The 23,996-nt window shown below is 43.9% G+C and overlaps 1 protein-coding gene across 8 annotated transcripts in view; it reads right to left on the bottom strand.

The window, feature by feature from the left end:
• LOC146811426 (uncharacterized) overlaps nucleotides 1–23,996 on the bottom strand; it is a 277,144-nt gene that overhangs the window by 79,120 nt on the left and 174,028 nt on the right. For 5 of the 8 annotated variants that reach the window (XM_085618527.1, XM_085618525.1, XM_085618529.1 and 2 more), the window contains exon 10: nucleotides 23,633–23,725. In XM_085618527.1, the coding sequence (XP_085474653.1) occupies nucleotides 23,633–23,725 (93 nt within the window). Of the gene's footprint in view, nucleotides 1–9,556; nucleotides 9,899–23,632; nucleotides 23,726–23,996 lie in introns of those variants that run through there. The other 3 variants (XM_085618531.1, XM_085618530.1, XR_014966739.1) reach the window with 2 other exon arrangements.

Consider the following 23,996-nt stretch of genomic DNA (forward strand, 5'->3'; position numbering starts at 1 on the left):
TGCTAATGCATTTAAGGAATACCAAATTGCGATTCCTTAAATGCAATGTAGGAAGCACCCAAGTTGTGCAATTTTGGCTTAAGGAATCGCATATTACCACCAACCTCAGGTTGGTGGTAATTTGCGATTTCCTTGAAAAATGCACTTTTTTGCATTTATCAAAGTGCCATGTGGCGCACATACATGCCCTTAGCGCATGCATGTGCGCCACATGTGCACACATGTTTATTTCAGGGGTGCAAAAGGGTGTCCTATTGACACCCTTGCAACCTTGAAATCGCATTCTCAATTTGCGATTCTCTAATTGAGAATCGCAAATTGAGAATGTCTTCCTATTCATTCCCATGGGCCTTCTAGCCCATAGGAATGAATGGCAAGGTATTCCTTATTTGCGAATCTCAATTTGGGATTCGCAAAGAAGGAATAGGTGGGAATCGTAAAATATTTTGCTAATCCTACCTACATTCCGTTTTGAAATTCTCTAATTGTGATTCCCTAAAAATTGCAATTAGAGAATCGCAAAACACGTTTCACCTACATATGGCCCCTAGTGAATAAAGAGAGATGTCTACATGGATGGGCGTTAGGGGGTTGGGACGCTGATAGGGTGTGTCCTGGTGGCACAAGCCACTGGGAAAGGAGTCAGGAGGTTGGATTACGAGATAAAACCTGGGACAGGGTAAGGGTGGCATAAATGGATTGAGGTCTTCAAGGTGTCAGAGCTTCTTCTTGTGAGGAAGAGCATAATGTTGTTATATGAGAAGTGGCTGGCAGAGATCAGTACATGAGGCCCGTGAAGGGGGCGTGGCTTGCAGGAGCAAGATGGCAGACGCGTTTTAGCACCACTCCGCAACACACCCAGTTTATCAGCTAATTATAGTACCCGCGAAACGCCATCCAGCAGACCAGGCTGTGCCCGCTGGACCCCAGTGTTCCCCCGGACCGCGCTGATACTGTGGGGGGGGGCTGGGGGGCTACTGTGCCTGCCATCGATATCGGTGCCGGCCGAGGACCGAGGCCGGTCGGAGCACACAGGCCGTGACGCACAGTGGGTGCCATCCGGCGCCAGGAGGAAACCGGCCAGCAGTGTAGGGAACTATAACGGAGCGCTGACCCCTGAACTATTCTGCTTCTGTGAGAAGGGCTTTTGCGCCAACTATTGCTGCCAGCGACAGCCGGAGATCAGGCGGGCCGGACCACGTGGGCCATGCCACATGGGGAGAGCCCTCCAACTCCAGGAGGGGTTTGGTGGGCGTTGAGGAAGACCACGCAGGAACACCAGACCCCGGGAGCATACGAGCGGAAGTTGGTGCCTACGTCCCGGAGCCCGCAGGAGGACAGCTGCCCGGAGGTAAGAGGCTAGAGGTGACGCAGTGGAGCAGGCCGTGGACATGACCCACTGGTTGAGCAGCAGCACCTGAACTGGACGCTCGCTGCTACTCATCTCTGCTTGGGAGTTGCGTCTGGGCGTTGGGACCAGCGGCGTCCCCAGCGCTTCAGAGCCTGCTCCCTGCCTGATCTGCTTCCCCTCTCCATGGATGCAGGTGCTCAGAGGTGGGGGCCGGATGACGCTCAGACATGCAGGGGAATCGGGCTTCAGATGGCAGCAGTGATATTGCTGGGCTGTTTCCTGCGGCTGCGGTTTCTTGAGGAACCAACACAAATATTTACCTCTTCCAGCCTCAAAAATGTGAATGTTCATGGAAAACAAGTTATTGGGGGAGAGGTGAAGTCAAATGGGGACACTGCTACGCATTTTGCAGAGAGAGTAACACATACACAACCAGTCCACATTTTATAGGTCAGTAGTGGTGCATCTGAACGCTTATATGGCCATCATGGGTCTAATCTACTTGAAGGATCCTCACGCTGATTAGAGTTGACCCCTGAGCGTATCTCCTGTAGTGAGCCAGTCTCGAACTCTACTGAAATCCTGAGCTAAGTACATAAGTCCCTATAACATTACTTGAGACACCCCTGCCACCTTGTTATTACCTGGTGTAATACCGCAATAATTTGAGAAGAAGGCAGCTGTATACGTGCAAGATGACAGCTCCGTTCTGCAGGTAAGCTATTGAATAGCACCTCCTGCTCCTACGTTGCACATGGACCCAGGGAACGGGCTGACACTGATGGACATTGTACAGTCATGCAACCACATCCCAAAGCAGGTTCTAAAGTATTTCGCCCCACCAGATACTACTGCATAGCAAGGAAGCATAAGAGGGAGTACACACAGCCAATAACTACAAGTGGCAGCCGGATTATCACGTAGGACGCCGAAATGGGGTGCACCATAAGGACTAGTTCCAGAACCTCTTCAAGGTAGTCGCGTCCTCTGTAATGGAAACAGAACAGCAGGACTCCCAAACTTAGCAGACCTCACCATTGGGTGACAGATTTGACACAATACTTCACACTAATGAGCGTTCCAGGTTCTCCTTGGAATCTAAAATGGACAATGTGGCAGCGGATCTTACGCCTCTTCATGCCGACCACAGGAAATTGTCTGATCTTGTTACCAGCATGGAACAAACCTTAACTGAGGTGCAACCAACTACTGATATCATGGAAAAACAAATGAGGGACTATGAAGTTAGACTCCGCCACCAGGAGAACAGGGTGGAGGACGCAGAGGTTCGCTCAAGACATAACAATGTCCGCTTAATAGGCCTTCCAGAAGTATTGGAGGGCGAGGATGCAGTAGGGTTCATTGAAAAATAGCTGCGGGAACTGTTGCCAACAACGTCCTTGTTTCCCTATTTCTCAGTTGAGTGGGCACACAGTGTCCCTTTCAGGAGGCCTGCTCCAGGTTCAAACCCCCATCCGTTTCTTTTTAAGGTGCACCACTACCGTGACAGAGACTCAATACTACGAGAAACACAGAAGCTGCAAGAGGTTCGTGTGGAGAATACTAAGGTGATGTTTTTCCGGATTATATTGTATTATACTGGATACTACATTTAGTCATGTATATATTTATATATACTGTATGGGGTACAGCGCCAAAGCAGCACCTTCCTAGCAGTAAAGAAGCAGCTTCGGCAACTCGACATCCAGTACTCCCTGCAAGACTGTGCACAGTGGCTGATGGTAAAACTCAGTTCTTTGATACACCGCAGGACTAATGGGATTGGCTGGAAGCATTGGGGAAATTCTCTGGCCCCATGCTGGCAGGCAGGAGAGATGCGCAAGGAGACACAGTGAAAACCTCTGAGCGATGCAGACAAAGCAATAGAATCCGTGCACCTACATTGACTGCAGTACCAAACCTAAAACAAATACTCAAAGAACGTCAGCAGGCTGTTCAGGAAGCGGAGCAGATTTCAGATCTGGCTAAAGATTCTGATAGAGATGAAGTGTCGGTCTGGTTGTCTGAAGATGAAGGCTCGTAGGTGGTCTGTCCCTTTGACACTACTCTCTGACTCTGCCTGATGACACTCCGCAGATGTCGGACAGACTCATCTGATATATAATATATCCAAAATTTAGCTACATGCTTATTGCTGTATCCTTAAATGCCTGTATGCAGATTGCTATGTCGCTTACATGATGAATGATACTGTTGGGGGGGTGGGGGGTGGTAGAGGGCTTTGGCCTCCTTTGATGGAGGGGTGGTTGGGAAATTATGTTTCTGACATATAGCTGGGATGTCACTGGTGGTACCTCATTTCCCTGCCATTGGGTAGATATGTTGCACCTAAATGCTCTAAGGAGCTACAAGCCCTCACACCCACATACTTTAGGGGATCATTTAAGTGCAGTATAGCTCTTGGTTTGGGCAGTCCCTCACGTTTGTGAAGTCCACTCTTTTTGTATTACAAACTCGCCATGTTGGCATAACATTTTAAGAAAAGTTTATTATGACACTATTGTATTCGATTTCTGCTGACACCAGACGCTAATTTCAAATATGACCACACATACGAACCCTATCACTCGCAATTTATTGGTTTGCACACAAACACATCATGACGCATTATAACCTGGAATGTTCAAGGCCTGCGCACCCCCTCCCACAGATACGCATACCTCAAAAGACATAACGTACAGATAGCTCTTCTGCAGGAATCTTAGTGAACACATTTGAAGACATATAAATTGCAGCGCAGGTGGAGGGGACATATTTAAACTACAAACTACTCCGCATTTGCTCGAGGAGTGCTGATCTGGGTCCGCCCAGGCACCCCCCTCCTGTTATATGAGGTGGAGTAGAATGCAGAAGGGAAATATGTTCTCCTCAAAGATAGACTAGATGGTAGATGCCTTCAGCTAGGTAACATATACATTCCTAATACGGAACAGGGGCCCTTCAGGAGCTTGCTGTCGCAAGTGCTCTCCAAATGGTGTGACCTGCCCTTGGTGATAGGAGAGGACTTTAACAGTGTGTTGGACACAGCCCTAGATCGCTCATTCCACCACTGCGAGGCACAAAGGCATCTACTGGAGCCTCAATGCTGAGGAACTGGTCCCAAAGATGGAGGTTGTAAGATATATAGAGACATTGCAACCCTATTACACAAGTGTACTCCTTCGATTCCACCCCGCATACTGTACATGTTCGCATTGATAGGATCTTGTGCACGCCTGACCTGTTGCCATATGTGACACAGGCTAAGTATCTGGGTCGCACGCACTCTGATCATAATCCTCATTACATATCGATCGCATGGGGCACGCAGCCCTCTCAGATTCCAATGTGGCGCCTGTAGCCTGCTATGCTGAAGGATCCGCCTTTTCGAGAATCTCTTCGCACTGCTACTGCGGGTTTTGTCCACAATACAGGTACAGCGACGTCCGTGCTGTCGGAGTGGGATGCACTTAAGCTGACTCTGAGAGGCCACTGCCTGGACTTGTGCTGCGGGATGCGGAGACAGGTGGAAAGTGAGTTACAAAAGTTGGAGCATGATTTGTTGACGCTTGAGACATGCATGTCCATTGACCCCTCTAGCTCTACGGAGCTGTTGATAGCAAAGACAACGCACACAGCGCTGATCGAAAGACTGAGATGTCTAAATTACGCAGCACATTCGGCAAAGACAAGCCATAAGATCAATCTGGAACCCTGCTTCCATGGCTGATCCGACAGGAGCAGCTGAGTAGCCCCATTACAGCACAGCAATCCCCCAATGGGTTAACTCAGAAATACACAACACAAAATACATAGGGAGCTGGTTCTCCCCTTCACTTCGCTATACCAATCAACCATGGAGGTCTCTGACTGGGAATTAAATAGTTTCCTGGACGGTCTCCCATTCCCTAACCTAACTCCTGACCAAAATATGGAACTAGATGCTCCCATCACGAGAGTTGAAATTCAGGGAGCGATTCAATCTCTAGACTTGAGGAAGGTGCTAGGCCCGGATGGCTTTGCATCCAAGCTTTTAAAGCCTACTCGGATCGCTTAGCACGAACGGCACAGAAGGTGTATGATGAGGCATTACAATCATCACACTTGCCGGACTCTATGTGTGAAGCCACACTGGTCACCCTACTGAAACCAGAGACAGACCCCACAAATCTCGGCTCCTACCGCCCACTGGTGCTGTTGAACGCAGATTATAAAGCATTGACTAGAATACTTGCGGGAAAGCTGGCACCATTAGTATCCCATTTAATACATAATGATCAGAATGGGTTCGCCCCAGATGGTTCTACTTCTCTTAACCTGTGCCGGCTGTTTTGCGTCATGCAGTATGCTCCTCAGCTCTGGCCCCGTTCTGGATGTATGGTAATCAACTTGGAAAAGGCATTTGACACTGTCAAGTGGCCCTTCCTCTTCAGTGTCCTGCCTCGGTACGGGATAGGACCCCTCTTTATTAAGCTGGTCAAGTTACTATATCACAGTCCAAATGTGAGAGTGAGAACTGGTAGCATGGTGTCAAAGCCTATATTGCTGGGAAAGGGCACCAAACAAGGCAGTCCCTTCTCCCCTCTCCTCTTTTCATTAGCCGTCAAGCCTTTGGCCCTGGCCATGCGAGCTTCCGCCGGACCATGGGACATACCATTGGGAGGAGATATATACACAATATCACTATATGCAGATGACCTGCTACTATATATAAAGGATGTTGGGACGATTCTGGATGTCATACCTAACACGCTTACTCTCTTTGCCCGTCTATCAGGATTACGGGTTAACTGGGTTAAATCATGTCTGTTCCCATTCGACCCCAACACGCCTAATCCAACGCTTTTTGTCAGTGGAGCTCCGTTCACTTGGCAATCAACTATGTTCCGCTACCTAGGCATTATGGTGTATCACGATGATCAGGACTTACTTGATGGCAACCTTACCTGGCCACTCATCTCTCTCACGTCACAGATGACTTTCTGGAGGACGCTTGCTCTTTTAGTGGGGGGAAGGGTGTCGCCCATTAAGACGGTGGTGCTCCCTCGACTTCTTTATTACTTCACCAATTTGCCGTTATATTTACCGCTATCCCTTTTCCGGCCCATCGAGCACATGCTCCGCTAATTAATATGGAATATATCACGATGCAGAGTAGCGCTTGCGAAGCTATATCTACCATCGGATCAGGGAGGATTAGTGGTACCCAATCTAGAGCAATACTATTTAGCATCTCAACTACAATGGGTGGTCCGTTGGGTCGTGGGTCTACACCTATCGAATACAGCTGGGGATGGTGCTCCACACACGCTGCACACTATCCTTCCTTTGTTCCATCCCTGTAGCAAGAAGTCTGGTCCCCTCCCCTTGCTGTTATAAGTGGCCAGCCGCTGCTTCCATAGATCCCTGTTACTAACCAGAAACATCAGACCATATGCTCCAACAATTCCATTACTAGTGATGCCTAGAGGTAATGGGAAAACTTCACTGACAAACCTTGCTGTTTGGAATGCGGCAGGCATTCATACACTGGGCGACCTCTACCAGGACGGCACATTTATGACATTTAGCGATCTGACATAGGAGGAAGGAATGCCTCCAGGACACTCCTTATGCACGCCTCGTGGGTCAGTCTGTTGCAGCACAGGTGGGGGAACATAACGCAAGAATTGCAGACTCATTTAGTGCTCCAATATATACATGTCATGGGAGAAGGCCAACATCTCCCTTGCTGGTTTGCAGATAAGTTCTCATTTACGCACACAATGGGAGACTGATTTAGGCTGTCCATGCACAGTCACGGAATGGAATACAATTCTGGCGAGCCCCACACATAGCCCTCGTAATGTTAGGTTTAGATTAATACAAAACTATATAATACACAGAGCATACTTGACCCCAGAAAAAATCAATCGCTACTTTCATAGACGAGACATGGGCTGTCCTTGTTGTTCTCACCATAAAGCTGTTATCATTTATATAATATGGTCATGTCCTAAACTACAGGAATATAGGGAGGGGGTAACACAACATCTATCTGACTGCACAGATAGACAACTCTCGAACACATGGGAATCATGCATACTGGGGATATTCATGCGAGATAAAAAACACAGAGCCACAAATCGATTCCTAGAGCTTGGCCTTATAGTGGCCAAACGTCTCATTACGAGACACTGGAAATCCAATGATCCACCGTCCGTACTGGCCTCACACTATTCTCAATTGGGCTAAAGCAGAGGGGGTGTCCCTTCATAGAGAGGATACCCTTGGCCTACGTAAATTCCCTATATCAGCCAGTTGGAGCTTGATCCCAATAGCTCTTCAAATGATTATACACCCCGTCTCAGAAACGGATGTCTCTTCGAATGGGGACCCGACGTCTAGTTATGAGTGGTGGCCCAGTATTCACCCTTATGGGGCAAGCTATTTGTTTTTATCCATGTAGAGTCACATAAATATGAGGATGAGATGTATGAGGAAATACTGGTCTTACAGCCTTTTAGATGCATTCACTGATCGTCTCAGGTAGGCCGCTTTGATTAATAATATACCTGAGGTTAGTTTGTTTTATTGTTCAAATGTTCATTGATCTAAAATTGTTTGATGTCAGCAATACTCATATTTTGCCCTCACATGACTGTCTAGTCTATTATGCAATGTGGAATTTACACACACACACGCTGGTAATCAACTGGACAATGTACATCAATTCACGATGCAACTTATTTCCTTTAGATTCATTGAAGCGTGTGGGACTGCTGATGCATAGCAGGAATACAAACATAGGTTGTTCAAGTTAACCTAATTGTATATTAAGTTACTGTACAAGTGCTTCAACGGATCAAGCTATTGGTAAATTTCCAATGCGGCTAATTACTGTAGCAGTGTACTTTGACAGCCCTGTGTTAATAGCATACTCATGCATGCACTGTATTTATGTATCTTTCTTTTTATAAAAATCAATAAACAGCTCATACAAAAAAAATGAGGCCCAGTGAAGTTTGTTTTTTCTTAAATCGAATATGTGTCAATACATACTTCACATTTTACTTGAAAGAAAGCATTTTCCAGGGTTTATATGTGTGTTTTCTATCTGAAAGCATGTTTGTATGCTCATGTATTTGCTAGCAGAATGCTATAATGAAGAGGCACTCTGATGTTATTGTAGAATGCTAAGGAGAGTGTGTGTGTCAGTACTGACACAGGAGTCAGAATCTGAGATTCCTATTTATGACCAGCGAGAGTGAAGGCCAGATGTGATGTTACTTCAGTTCTTTCGAGGATGCCATCATCCTAATGACCCCCAGCGTTACATTGAGAGCGCTATCTAAGGCGTTTTGCACGTCCTAAATAAAACAGGATGTGTTGGTTGAATCGAATCTCCGCTTCAGTGCAAAGCTATGGGATGAGAAGTGGACTGGGCAGTCAACAGTAACCTGGTGAACCATAATGATCCCACTTGAGTGGAACTGGGGCAAGGATGATATTTTCAGACTTAATGGAAGAAGCTCATGTAGGAAGAAATTAACGATATGAATGACCAGAGCACAGTTTTTCTGTGAGGAGGTGCTCTAGGTACTGTCTATGACTACTTAGTGTATGAGGGATGGTTCTAACCTCTAGAAATGGCTTACTCTGAAAAGAAAATATAGCAAGCTATAAATAATTCACAGAAGTCCTTTGGATATGTATGGGGTATAGGTGTGTTCAGGTACAGTAGCTTTATATTAAGTTCCTCACCACTATCACACAACTATATATTAGGATGTCTTTTCATCATTCTAATCTGCCATCTTGAAAAAAGCTCTCATAGTGACATTATGAAGAAACACAATGATGACCTCTCTATACTCACTTTTGGCCTATTTCCTTTCTGCCTTCTCCCACCAAAATCTTGTAAACACAAGTCAATTTGTACCCCTCCTTAAATCTAAGGGCTCTTTAACCTCAATCAATCAGGGTTTCTACAACTGCTAGTACAAACTCTTCTTTTCTTACTAAAATAGATGTCTTTGAATTAAGACTGAATGGTGGGCTCAATACTAATGGTTTAAGTTAAACCCTTAAACCCCACCCCCGCTGTACAAGTTTCTCACAGTTTCCAACAAAATACATATTTCAACACATACAATACCACATTCCATAACGTACCCTATAACAAATTAAATCTATAATGAAGAAATTCAAACACAAAGTCTCTCATTTAAATCTCATTTACACTTTACCCAAGTGATGGTAGTCAAGGCTGCAACAGGACAGCGTGAGGGGGTAGGATGTAAGGAAAAGATTTCACCAGCCATGTAACATCTGCATTCCATGAACATTCAATGGCCTCTGCATGTACATTTTGACCAAGCTGTTCTTGTTTTGAGACTTTCGGGGAAAATGTGTAGAAGACATCATCTGTTGGGTCTTGAGAGCCTTCGAGTAAGGTTGATTGTTTCATCTACTCATGAATCTGTAGGGGTGAATTTGCCTCTAGGAATCCAGGTTCTTTCTACCTTGCGGACTCTGCAGCCTGCTGAGTGGAATTTCAAGGTGCGCCTATATGAAACATACTTAAAGTCAACACATGACGTCATACTTCTGTCAAACAATGCAAACCATCATTTGATAATGTTATATCTAAAGGGTTAAGAACCTGACTGTTACAATTTGTTACCTGCTGGCTCCTATTTTTGAATATTCTGGAATAATGTATGGGTGTAGGAGCATCGTTATTTTGTTTCTCTCTTGAGCATCTACTTTTGACAAAGATCTTGCGCTACTTTGGAATTTTCTCAAATGTACATTCTGTGACGAGTTGATAAGGTGTTTATTTTCTGGCAAGGCAAAGAGGCACATACAAGATTGGGAGCTTTCAGCAGCAAGAACATCACAACAAATTCAAATTATTTTTTTTAATCCAACTCCAGGGCACCTCGCCTTCATACAGCTTATACAGCAGCATGGGCCGGTTGGCAAGGCTGGTGAATGGAATGGGGTGTGGATCCCTTTGAGTTCACCGTCTCTCCAGTAGCAAACTACTTAGAATCCCTACACCCCAGGGAGCTGCACCCTTAGTGTCTAATGCTTGGCGATTTCCTCTGGTCACCCTCTTGTAGGTTACCACTGAAAAGGATCCTTTTGTCTGCAGGCTTTTCACACCCTCCTCACAGAAGATACTATTCATTGTGTGATTTTAAATAGGCTCCAACTTCGTTCTGCCGCTGGTCCACATGTTACAACCTCCCACTTAAAGAATTAATGGCCAAGCTGGCCACGCTATACGGCGTGGTTTCTATTAGGAGAGTCTTTGATGTCTGGGCTTTCTCTATTAAGGACCAGTCTTACTCTAACCAGGGGTGTTCTTCAATACTTCCGAAGGAATACAAACTGGATATCTTGTGTCTTGTACTCAGACGGTCCCAAATTATGCATGGCTGGCTGTCACAAGAATTATGAGAGACTAGCATCTCTTTGTTCCAGCTCAGCCTTTCAACTCATCACTTCTTTCAGAAAATCTCTTTCAAATGTAACACACACTAGCACTGCTTAAAGTCTCCACTGGGTCATTGCTGGAGAAAATAATTACTGTTTTCAAATAGGTGCACGTTTGGTCCATGGTGCTATGGCCTCTAAAGCTTTAGTTGTCACCTAGGATCTCGTCAACATCCTAATAACAGCTTACTCCGCATTTATAGCTTCTTTGAAGCCCATCAAGCATGTTACTTTCTTTTGCCTTGCCATATAGGTATTATATCTTTCTCCAACTGTCCACCTGTGTGACTTCTTTAACAGGAAGTTGATACTCAGCTAATCAGAAGATACAGTTGTCAATGTGAAAGCCTTCAACGTTTTGCCATAAGAGGTCATTGTCAGCAGAATGCTGTCATGAGTTCTTGCTCTAACAAATGATTTCTTCTTGTTTCCTTGGATTCTGTTGGTGTTACTCTCTAACCTCCTCCCTCCCTCCCTCCCTCCATCCGTCTAGCCTGACTTGTGTTTGTTCTCCCAATAGCATTTTGTCTTGGTCTCTTGACACTCTACTGCTTTTAAAAAAAAAAGATCCAGGTGGAGCAAAATCATGTTCTTCGGCTGTTCTCAGCTTTAGAGACTTTATTTCAATCACTTTACAGATGCTTCGTAATGTTATTACTGCTGAGAGCAGTAAAGATTGTGCATTTTCATTGAATTTAATTAAATCAATTTTTACTCTGAGCAGGGGAAGAACATCTCCTCTTGCTCGCCAGACAATACAAGGACTTCCAACCAGTTCCTTGTGCAATAAGAGTCGCTGACCTTTGATTACTGCTTTGGCAGGGAGAACGGCAATGGGTGGGGATAAATCTATGTACTAACCACCTAACAAAAGTAATGCAACTTGAATTATGTAGACGCACTATCAGAAGTATTTCTGGCTAGGTAAACAGCACATTGCCACATATACTTTGTTGATCTTTGGTTTAGTTGCCTTGGGATTCTAAAGCAAACAATATTAGTTATTGGCATGAATTTATCCAAGAAGTTCAAATCTTATAGAGGAACGTTACGTAATTAATAGTAGAGTCTCCAGGCTAATATGCCTGTAATGAAGGACCAGAACACACTGTCATGTTATCCATTTACTATTCAATATTTATCAAAACCTATTTATTCTATGCTTCTGAAACAATACAGAAATCTCATGGATGGATGGATGACTGGACCTCGTGTGTCTAAACCAGAATTCTGTTGTAATGAACATAACAGACAAAAAAATTGAAATAGAACCCACTATACAACATTTGATAGATCAAATTGAGAAAATTATGAAGATCAAAACTCACAAAGTAACTGACGATGGTGGTCAGACCGACCATCCAATGCCATCCTCGTGAGCCCTTTCTGACCGCCGAGGCCGGGAAGGTTGCCTCTGCCGTATTACGATTCAATCGCTGCTACTGCGGCAGTCGCATCAAAGGTAGGGCACATACCCCTAAATATGTGACCACAAATGCGTAATAAACTCACAGAAAGCATGTGAATTATACACATATGCATGACATATGTGGGGATATGCCACGTGCACCATCTACCCCATTGCTGGAGTGTGGAGGATTGTGCACAGTCCAGTCAATGGGGGTACATACTACATGAGGACTTACTTGGATTCCGACGCCCACCGTATCGTAGTCTTTGGGTTGCAGATGCCCAGGTGTAGGGGGGACCTGGATGAAGGGATCCACGGCAGAGGCTGCTGGAGAGAAGCAGATTTGGCTGAATATGCACCCCAAATCCTTTGTTTCCAACGACTCGAGGCAGGCGGTCGGACCGCCATGATCAGGTTGTAGGAAAGCCTCATTGTAAACCAGACGGCTGTCGGAGATACCTGTAATGCCCTATAGCTGCTGTTTTTTTCCCGATTACCAACTCAGAGGTCAAAGAAAAGCTGTCGGAGTCAGCAGTCTTTCAGCTGTCGGTCAGAGTACAAGATGCATGTATCGTAATCTGGCGGTCGGACTGACCGCTTCCGATGAGACCGCGGTGGTCCGACCACTATCGTAATGAGGCCCCGAGTCTAAAATTATTAGGTCATAGAGTCTGAAACCTGAATTTAATTATATGAATGACAAAGAAAATATTTATAAATCTTGGTGCTACATTTTCAGGGTATGTTTAAAACTAATTCAACAAAAAAACTTAAAAGGCATGAAGGTGATGTTACTAAATTAAAACCATTGAATTTTACCCATCGTATATCACATGAATTAATATACCCATAAAAACAATGATTCATTTCTTATTCAATGTTGTACCAATTTACCTCTCTTGGTGTGTGTCACAGTTAAAATGCTTTAAGAGGTCTTATAAAATGTTAAGAGTGCTAAATACTCAAGATAACTAGATTAACAGACTACAGGAAAATGTATAGGTTTATGTTCTATCATAATGACATTCAGTTTTTTTTGTTAAAATATTGTCACATAATATTTCAAGAAGAACATTTACTGGCACATGCATCAAAAATTTCATTTGCGATTCCTTATTAGTGAAAAATAAGGATTCGCTAATAAGGAATCGCAAATGCCTATGAATCTATGAATCCCTAAAAAAAATAGCGATTCTTAAGCACTCCTTAATTACGACTCGCAAATTGCAAGTCGCAATTAAGGAATTGCTACCCATTCATTTCTATGGGCCTACAGCCCATAAGAATCAATAGATAGTACTCGCAAATTGTGCATGCAATTTCAAGGGTGCCAAAAGGACACCCTTTTGCACCCCTGAAATTGATATGTATATGTGAACACATGTTGCGCACACACATGCCCCAAGGGCATGTGTGTGTGTAACCTAATACTTTGAAAAATGCACTTTAGGGCATTTTTCAAAGTTTTCACTAATTACCATCAGGTATAATTTTCTGGTAATTAGAGGCCCCTAATAGCAAAATCGCTATTTTAAATGGCCTCTTGCATTGCATTCAAGGCATCGCAATTTGCGATTCCTTAAATGCAATCGCAATTTGCGATTTTTGCATTTGGGATGATGCATCCCAAATGTAAAAATACCGGTCGCAAAGGGGCAGATTTTGAGAATCTGCCCGTTTGTGACCGATTTTTTCCTTGATGCATGTGGCTCATAATCCTCTTTTGAGGAATAAAAGGGTATCATTGAACAGCAAAAAGATAGTGCAAAACATAAAACGAGGACCCCTCTCCATCATGTTGAAACAAATGGAGGTAAAATGGCTGCTTGAGGGCTTATCGGTCTGCCTCAAAGTAAACTCTGCTGACAGTGGAAAAAGTTTTAAACACACCACTCACATATAGTAGATACTGCTGTTTTTCTAGCTTCTCACATTTAAAATTAGAAGGTAAAGATTGTGCATGCTACCTTGCGGAAGCTGGGCATGCCAAAGGGATCTCAGGACCTTGACTATCTACTCTACACTGCCCCATTGGCCCGGCTAAAGTTAAATGGCACCTTAACTGACCAGTTTATGCTTACACGCAGCACTAGACAGGGTGCCCCCTATCACCCCTTTTATTTATCAGCGCCATGGACCCCCTGGTATGCCATTTTAAGGAGCGTCACCTGGCACGCGGATTGCGCATCCATCTCGGTCCCCTCTTGGCTTCCCTATATGCCAACGACTTGATATCTTACGTCAGGGACCCCAAATCCAATCTCTCTCCTCTGTGAGGTTGTCAGGTTTGGGGTATTCTCGGGACTTACTATTAACTGGAGTAAATCCGAAGTTTTCCTGTTGATTTGAGGCCACTATCCCTTGTCCCCTTGAGTTCCCTTTACAATGGTGCAGACTCCCCAAAACATCTGGGCATCTATCTCCATCGGAACAGTGCAGAGGTCGTACGCCTCAATTATGGCTCTGCTATTGATAGGCTCTAATCCAAAATTGATCAGTAGATTAAACTCCCTTTATCCATTGCTGGCAGAATCGCCATCATCAAAATGGTGCTGCTGCACCAGTTTTTATATTTATTTCTCAATATCCCTATAGCTCCGACGGGCAGTTTTTTCAGTACCCTGACTAGCATGCTCACGTGGCTAGTCTGGGCCGGTAGAAAACCTAGGATCAGCTGCCGAACATTAACCATGCCCTATGTATGCAGGAGTTTGGAGTCTCTGACTTCTATCTCTACTATCTTATAGCGTAGGCACAATCTGCGTCCTATTGGTATCACCCAGATGTTCGCTTGCAATTCCTGAAGCCGGAATGGACTCAGGCCAGCCCGTATCCCTTTTCAATGATTATGCCGCAGGACTCCCTTCAAAATACATATACGCTCCCTGCTATGCACTGGGCTCCAACGCTATCTGAGCTTTGATCTCTTATACTCTCCGCATATTCCTCTCCCTGATAATCCTTGGCTTCCGTTGACTGCAGAGGCATTCACTAAGCAAACATTGGCCACATGCCGTGTCCACACACTGGGCGACTTCTTTACTGGTGCCACGCTGCGATCAGTGACTTAACTGACTGGGGGTATGACGTGTCTTATATGGATAGATTGATTCGACATCGCATATACAACAGCGCTCAAACCATGCTCCCATCCTCCCCTGCAGAGACTTTGGACTTCCCACCACTCACAAGGGTCATTAGGACCACAGATAATGCCCTTTTGTTCTCTCGGTTATACCATTTATCTCGCCTACTCAAAACCGCAGGAGAACGGAAGGGGAGTGCGGCTCGGGTTCCATGGGAGAGGGATTTGGGGAACCCACTGCCAGACACGACATGGTACTATTGTTGTGAACAGACACGGTTAGTCTCCAACAACCACTGACACGAGCTACTACACTTTAAATACTTGCACCGGGCATACACTAACCCCTATCTCATCGCCAAAATTGACCCCGCCAAATCGCATTGCCGTCCCAGATGCGCAGCGGACCACGCTGATTTCTCACATCTGGAGTGGAACTGTGCACCAATACTCTCTTATTGGGAGGAAGTGGTTTCCATTTTATCACGGATGATTGACTTTGCACTTATCGCAACCCCACTAATGTCACTAATAGGCTATGCCAAGCTATTGCTTGCGCGAATCCGCGAACATCAGGTATCCCTGCACTGGGGCAGCACTTCCGCCCCGACGACAAAGACATGGATCCCAGATTTGAGTGGAGGTTGCAAAACAGTAATTTAATTAAAACACGAGCAGCGGACGGACACTAGGGGAGAATCAATAGATGCCAGATTCCAAGGGCAGACTGACATGATGCTTAGGTGGTGCGCTGATGCAAAATGGTGGTGGTGAATGATCTTTGGTGCTATATGGTGTGGATTGGAAGTACGTTGTGGATTGTGGAGTTCTGGAGATGAAATATGTTGTTTGGTGTGTAATTATGCGGTGTGTACTGGAAATGTGTGGAGTTGGATTGTGTGGCCTGGAACGGTGGTGTTGAATGAAATTATGCTTAGTGAAATTGCGTCATGGTGTGGAGTGCATTTATGTTGATTGGTGGTATGTGGTATAGAGTGCATTTATGTGGAGTGTATTTATGTTGCATTGAGTTTGTGCAATTATGTGGCGTGTAATTATGTGGCACTGAGTGGTATTATGTGGAGTGTATTCATGTTGCATTGAGTAGAGAGTAATTACATGGCGTGTAATTATGTGGTACTGAGTGGTATGTGGAATGTATTTATGTTGCATTGAGTAGAGTGTAATAATGTGGCGTGTAACCATGTCGCACTGAGTGGTATTTTGTGGAGTCTATTTATGTTGCATTGAGTAGAGTGTTATTATGTGGCGTGTAATTATGTGGCACTGAGTGGTATTATGTTGAGGCTATTTATGTTGCATGGAGTAGAGTGTTATTATGTGGCATGTATTTATGTGGTACTGAGTGGTATTATGTGGAGTGTATTTATGTTGCATTGAGTAGAGTGTAATTATGTGGCATGTGAATATGTGGCACTGGTTGGTATTATGGGGAGTGTATGTTGTATTCAGTAGAATGTAATTATGTGGCGTGTAATTATGTGGCACTGAGAGGTATTATTTGGAGTGTATGTTGCATTGAGTGCAGTGTAATTATGTGGCATATAATTATGTGGCACTGAGTGGTATTGTGTGGAGTGTATGTTGCATTCAGTAGAGTGTAATTATGTTGCGTGTAATATGTGGCACTGAGTGGTATTATTTGGAGTGTATTTTGCATTGAGTGCAGTGTAATTATGTAGCATATAATTATGTGGCACTGTGTGGTATTATGTGGAGTGTATTTATGTTGCATTGAGTAGAGTGTAAATATGTGTAGTGTAATTAAGTGGTACTAAGTGGTATTATGTGTAGTGTTTTTATGTTGCATTGAGTAGAGTGTAATTATGTGGCGAGTAATTATATGGTACTGAGTGGTATTATGGGGAGTGCATGTTGTATTCAGTAGAGTGTAATGTGGCGTGTAATTATGTGGCAGTGAGTGGTATTTGGAGTGCATGTTGCATTGAGTGCAGTGTAATTATGTAGCATATAATTATGTGGCACTGAGGCAGAATGAGGCAGAGTGGGGAATGCTGTTACACAGCTGAGCCCGTGTACAGAGCCTGGGGCACAATACGGTGGAATGAGGCACCGTAAGGAACAGTGAGGTGGAGTGAGGCGGAATTCCTGGACAAGTTTTAGAGCTGTGAATTTAGCTTTATGCCCTGGGCCCTGTATTGCCTTGAAAAATAACCCATGTTTATTATATAAAATAAATGCAAGATGCTTTTGTTCAAATAATATTTTATATAAATAAATGCAGCACCTTTCTAATTGTTTTCTATTTAGAATAGTAAAATAATATTATTTTGGAATGCCCAATTATAAAGCGCCACCATATACCAAAGAGTCTCGTAGTGTTTAAATATCCAGTGTTAATACTATTGTTGCTAAATACTGATCAGTGACCAGCAAGTTAAAAATAATCTCTGTAGTAATCGCTCAACTCCCTGTGCTATTTTACCAAGATTCAAGCATTCGGAGTACAAGTTAGACACCATGGCTGTGGCAAACACAGCAGCCCACTGAGCTTTCTAGCAGGAATGAAATCTGCGGCCTACTGGCTTTACACGGGTCTGGGCAACACGTGCAACAAGCATTGGCATAGCCAATAGGTCTCGCTTTTGGGGCCTTATAAGTATTTAGTTATGCAGCACAATATCCTTGGTGCAACAACATCAACTGTTGCATGGCTAAACACTTAAAAGGTCCTAAAGGTGAGACCTTTTGGCTATGCCAATGCTTGTTGAAGAAGGGAAGGCAAACTAGTGTGTGATGACTTTGCACTACTGAAGTCACAAGTGAGCGTGTACAGGTCTAAGCACAAGTCAGTGCAGCCTTACTTGACTCGAGATGGGGACAAACATGTGAGCGCCGCAGAGGCTGAAATGTCTAATCAACATGTCAAAGAAGGGTCAATCTTATTTGCTGCAGAGAAGTAAACAGCGTGCACACAAGTGGACCCAAAACAACATACATGAGAGAAGGCCAGAGTCTCTGGCAGAGAACACACAGTAATGTTCCTTATTAGAGGAATGTCAGTTTGTCCCGAGTGGGACATAAACATGTGTACTGTTGTGGAGAGAAAAACAGAGCACAGAGAAAACGTCCAGGAAATAGGAATATTAGTGTAACGGCCATTGCCCTGTGCAGTGAGCCAAGGTATCAACGCACCAACATGGTAAAATGAGATAAACTACCACTGGGCGACTCTGTTGCACTGAGAAACATCAAGAGCGTTAGCACTGAGGCAAGGTAATGTTTTTCTCTGTTTGTCATCAGGATGGGTGGCTCCTGACAAAGACCACATCTGTTACTAGATGTGCTTCTTATGCCAACAGAAAAAGTAAGGAATCTGTGAGCAGCTGAGAGTGAGCTTCGTGACACAGTCGTCTTGGCTGTTTGTGTTGAGATTGTCGGATGTGTTTACCACAGTCACGCAACCACTGACTGGCGGGAAAGGTGGCACTGCTTGGCAAGCAGCAAATAAGTAACCGACAAATAGCAAAGGGAGGTGCGAGAAGACAGCCAAGGGCACATATCGGGTAGACAAGTTTTTTTTAATCATCCCAAAACTACAGTGTCTCGGCTGAAAGTGCCATTAATAGACCAGCGTTCAACAGCTTGGATTCTAAAAATGGGGAAAAGGCTAATTTACTGATCACGAAATTCTCGGAACGGCTGTTTGTTTTTACTCATTCAAACAAAATGAATATTGCCATATAACAGACTTTTGCAGGACCTCCAAGGCCACAGAAATAAACGAAAAGATGGGCCAATTTCAGCATTAGCTATTCATGAATGGCATGCTGCCATTAGTGTAATATGCCTGGTTAGAAGGATAGAAGCCTGCAAGAGCGTGGGAACTAGGCCAGTGTTTTGACAACCCTTCCCGGGTGCAAAATCTTTTCATGACATGTGTTACCTGCAACATCCGTCTAAAATTATGTGCGACTGTGCTGAAAATGGATTCTTATCCTCAAACTAAATTATGCTTTCTATCGGACCAGCAGGAAATTCCCACTCAGCAATGTGTTTTTAATGTAGGCTACTTCGAACAGGAAGCCACGTGAGTCATAGTTTCAGCATGAGGGTACCGCAGCAGACAGCATGTTTCATAAAGAGGCAGAGACTGCAATCCCCTCAGGCACTTGGTGTTTAACAGATGGTTCCGCTTTAGAAAGTCCCGTGCTACAAGTACAGTCTTGCAGGGAAGCCTTGAAACGCCCGCTACAGGCTGGCAGCACCCTTCCCACTGGCATAAGAACTGCCTGTATCGGTTGGCAACTGCAAACTACTCTACCGACATTGAAAACGCGCACACATTTCCAGCAGTGCATTTATGTAGCTTGTTCAATGTATGCTCGCATCAGTGATGTAGCGAAAAGCGTTCAAATACATATTAAACACAGTTTATTCGGTGTTCTTTTAGACCTCCAAAGAGGAAGCTTCACCTACGGCTGCCAGAAAACTGCACGACCAACAAAAACAAACAAGCACTGGCCGTGCGGCAGCGAAAGTGAAAGATAACAAGCACGCAAGTGCTTCCTTTAATTAGCATCCTTTAATAAGGTTTAATGTTCGATAAAGTAACTAGCAATCTAATTGGCCTAAAAACTTTATTAGCGACAAAGCATTTTCAGACCGCATGGGGGGGTTAGCATTTTTGTCACGTGAAGTTAATTGTAGTTAATTGTTCAGAATTTTTACACCGCATCATGAGAGGAGAAATAAAAACGAAAAATGCATTTGTAAAGCGCATTTCCACGTGAGGTTTGTTGTTCAATATTTGCACACCGCCTCGGGAGAAAACCAATGAAATCTAATTGTTATAACGAGACGCACCCTGTGATGGGGGGGGGGGCATTGAAGGGAGGCGCATGCGCACCGCTGAGCGAGAGGAAAATCAGATGGCGCCTCTGCTCGTGCATGTGCGCGTAACCGCACACTGTATGCCACACAAAGCTGTTGTCGGACTTTGAAAACTCCACTCCTAAATGTCTCGCCAGAGCAGCGCATTCGTTGGCTCAGGCGAGACCTAACAAGCTGCGAAAAGCGCTCTGTGGTGGGGGAGGGTCATTAAAGCTTGGGCGAGCGAGAGGAAAGCCAGATGGCGCCTCTGCTCGTGCCTGTGTGCGTAACCGCACACTGTATGTGACACAAAGCTGTGGTCAGACTTTTAAAAGCCCACTTACTAAATGCCTCGCCAGAGCAGCGCATGCGCTGGCTCAGGCAAGACCTAAAAACCATGCATATGGCCATGTCTGAACTGGGGTGGCAGAGTGGGCTAAAGAATGGTGATGGATTAAACCCAGATCAGTTGACTGGGGGTGAGTGCTTGCAATGTTCAACACTCCGTCCATCATTTCCTTTGGTTTTTGTTAAGACCTAAAAACCTCCCCAGCTGTCCTAGCTGCATGGAAATCTGCTGGTTTAAAGCCGCCTTCTGTGCATGCCCGAATGTGAGACGACTGACTGTTGTTACCATGGCACAAACAGCAAAAACACTTTTCGTGGATCCAATTCCGACTTGTCAATTACTTTCCATTACAAATCTCCCCCATTTGGAAGCCCAGAAGATATAATAGTATCGCAGTATTTTATGTTACTAATTTCATGCCCAAGAACATTTGACTCAGTTTTACTGTATCTTTTGCATTCTTAGCACTTCATTATTTTGTCATTTGTACATATGTTAACACCGAGAGCATGTTTCACCTTATTAGTATCAATTTAACACCTAAATACAGCAATAAGCAATTGAAAGGGGAAAAATTATTTACCAAGAAGGCAGAACCAGGGCCTGCCTTTGTAACTTTTGATCTGTTTGAACTCGAAACAGTTCTTTTTTCGTTAAAATCTGCAGACTATACAGCAAAAGGGGAATTATGTGCCAAATGTAGTAAATACATTATTGTGCAGAAAATGTCATGGCAGCAGAATTGCCTAATTCCAGTGCCCATGGTTATGCTCCAACAAAGCCAGCAAACTTCAAACCGTGGCTTCGGAGCGCTTTCGTTCATGAGGTTTTTTGAGATTGAAGTTCCCCCTGAGAGTTTTTTGATGCGGAAAATATACTTCGAATTAATGTAGCTATGTCTCAAACAGCTATAATGTTTCAAATAGGAGAAACAAGTCAGAAATCAATAGGTGTTCTGAAAAGACAATAAAACAGTTTGTAATAGATATGGGATATGAGTAAGACAGCTGAGCTGGCGGTGTTGCCGTACAGTCATATTGTAGGAGGGCCCAGGAAGCTGTTACAGACAATGACGTCACCGGGACGAAGAATGAGAATGCAGACAGGAAACAGGATCTCTTCTGTAAGCTGAGGCTGCATAAGAACTAGAGCCCAATGGGATCATTTCAAACCAAGGAGGAAAGAAGTGCAGCCCTATTTGTGTGTCTACGGTTGTATTTGTATTTAGATTTTGGAATTTGGTAAACTCTTGGTTGATATATGGAATGGCTTCAAGTTAGCTCCAATGTGCTGCAATATGACTAAACTGAAATGCCTCAATCATAATAAAAAAGAAACATTTAAGAAAGGAAAGCAAGACACAGTCTGTTCTTGGCACCAGAGAGCACCGGTACTTACAGCAGTGTGCTACTCGCCGAAAAGCGCTTCAATACATCTTTAGGAGTAGTAAGCGCTATATACGCACCCACCTTGGACCAATTGCGTGCTGTCTTTTTAAGAACGACGCATGCACAGGCCAATTGCGGGTGTTCTCTGTTGTTTTGAAGTCTGAGCACACGCACGAGCGTGTGTTCAGTGTTTAAAACCCCTTACTAAATACCTCGCAGAGCAGCGCATGCACGCTGGCTCAGGCAAGACCTAAAAAAGTACTTGTTTAAGGGATATATGAACATTTTAGTGATTCTGAGGTCCAGTGCGACTCCAGGGTATGATTCCAAGATTATACATCTAGAGGATTCCCTTACCAGAGAAGCAAGATCTCCAGGGGTAAAAACAGAAGAGATTTCTAAGAATATGGAAAGGAAGGAAAAGCGTAACAAGTGAGTATAGTCACATGGGCTAATCGAACTGCAAAAATATACAAACAACTCTCTTTGGGACAAGAGATGATGGCTTAACCCTGCTCAAAGCCACGCATAGGGTCCGTGTGAAATTAGCAGCATCTGCAATCTCAAATATTAATAAATTATTCAGTAATCAGCTTTGTCAACATTAAGTTTGCAGGAAACAGAAAAGAGGAATCACATATAGAGGACTAGAACAGTGGTTTTGGGGTACACTTCTACTTACTTGAAACAATCCCAGAGGATATTTCATACATTGATAAGGAGAGGGCTTATCTATATAGATTAGAAAACCTCCAGTCAAAGGCGTGGGAAGCAGCAGAAATCTCAAAGACAATGAAGTACATTTGAGGATCAGGATAATGGCCATTTGAAACTGGTAAGTGTGGCACACTTAATGCATGAAATGACAGGATTAGAAATGACAACAAGTAAAAGCAAGAGGAGCAGTTAAAGATCCTCTGGGCCCATAATACCCTTTGAAAAACATATTTTTGGTTTGCACTACTATAAACACCCAGAATGAGTCACTCTGTGGAATTTGGCACTCCAATAAGTCCACATAAGTTTGTACTAAATAAGGAATTGGAACTTCCAGCCTGTAGTGAAATATCTGTTGTGCCTGGCGTGTGTGCTGCCATTCACCTGAAATCAATATGTGGATGAACTGAGATCTTAGCTAGACAGTCAACGCTTGCACCAGTAACCCAACTTGCAACACATCTCAGAGCATAACTGATAACAACACAAAGATAGCATATGCAACACCTGCCAAAAAGTTTGATTCAACTGTAGAATGTAAAGCCAAACTGATTCAAATAAACGAAGAAGCCTTTGTACAATGCAGGACTTCATTATGAGTATGGCCAAAGACATGTAAGAATTTACCCAAAACAAGGAGGAACTGGATTACACATAGGTTAGTTGGCATGAAAATTAGCTGTTTGAGGGAAGGCTGAGTGGGTATATTTTGGGATGGTACCTGTGCACAATACATGCTGCCATGCCTCCTGTGATATTAAAGGGTTGCTTTTAAAAATGCTGCTGTCATTCATCCAGCTAGAGAGAATGTCAAATGTGTGTAGGGGCCTGCTGAACTGACAAGAGTTACTAGGGCAAGTGACCATACCAATGAAAGACTTGTTGGGAACCGAAGTTGACGTAATGATCTACATCTGACTCTTGCTCGTTCTAATTTGTGGCGTGCTGATTTGTTTAGATAAACAATTTAACCATGTACGATCTGTGAACTTACCAGTTTCCGAGCCAATTTCTTCCATTCTCTCACTGCCCAAAAGGTCTATTGAAGTGGTCTCATCCTCTTTCTTTATAAGCACTGAAACAATTTCTGGAAAAAACATGGCTTTGAATTACCATTAACATGTTAATAATATTATACAGCAGTCAAACCATAATAATCAAAAATTGGTATCCGGCTACCCTTTATAAAATATCTTATCCGTAGGTGGATGTCTTATATATCTAAAGACCCTAAACAAATTGATCCACACAATGCCTCCCAGCAAGTAAATGAATAAATAAATACAAACATGTATGGATTTGTATAGCACAGCTCTGCAAACATAATCGCCTTAAGATACTAGGCAACTTGTCTACCT

This window comes from Triturus cristatus, chromosome 7 (genome assembly GCF_964204655.1).
Source record: "Triturus cristatus chromosome 7, aTriCri1.1, whole genome shotgun sequence".
Taxonomy (NCBI): Eukaryota; Metazoa; Chordata; class Amphibia; order Caudata; family Salamandridae; genus Triturus; species Triturus cristatus.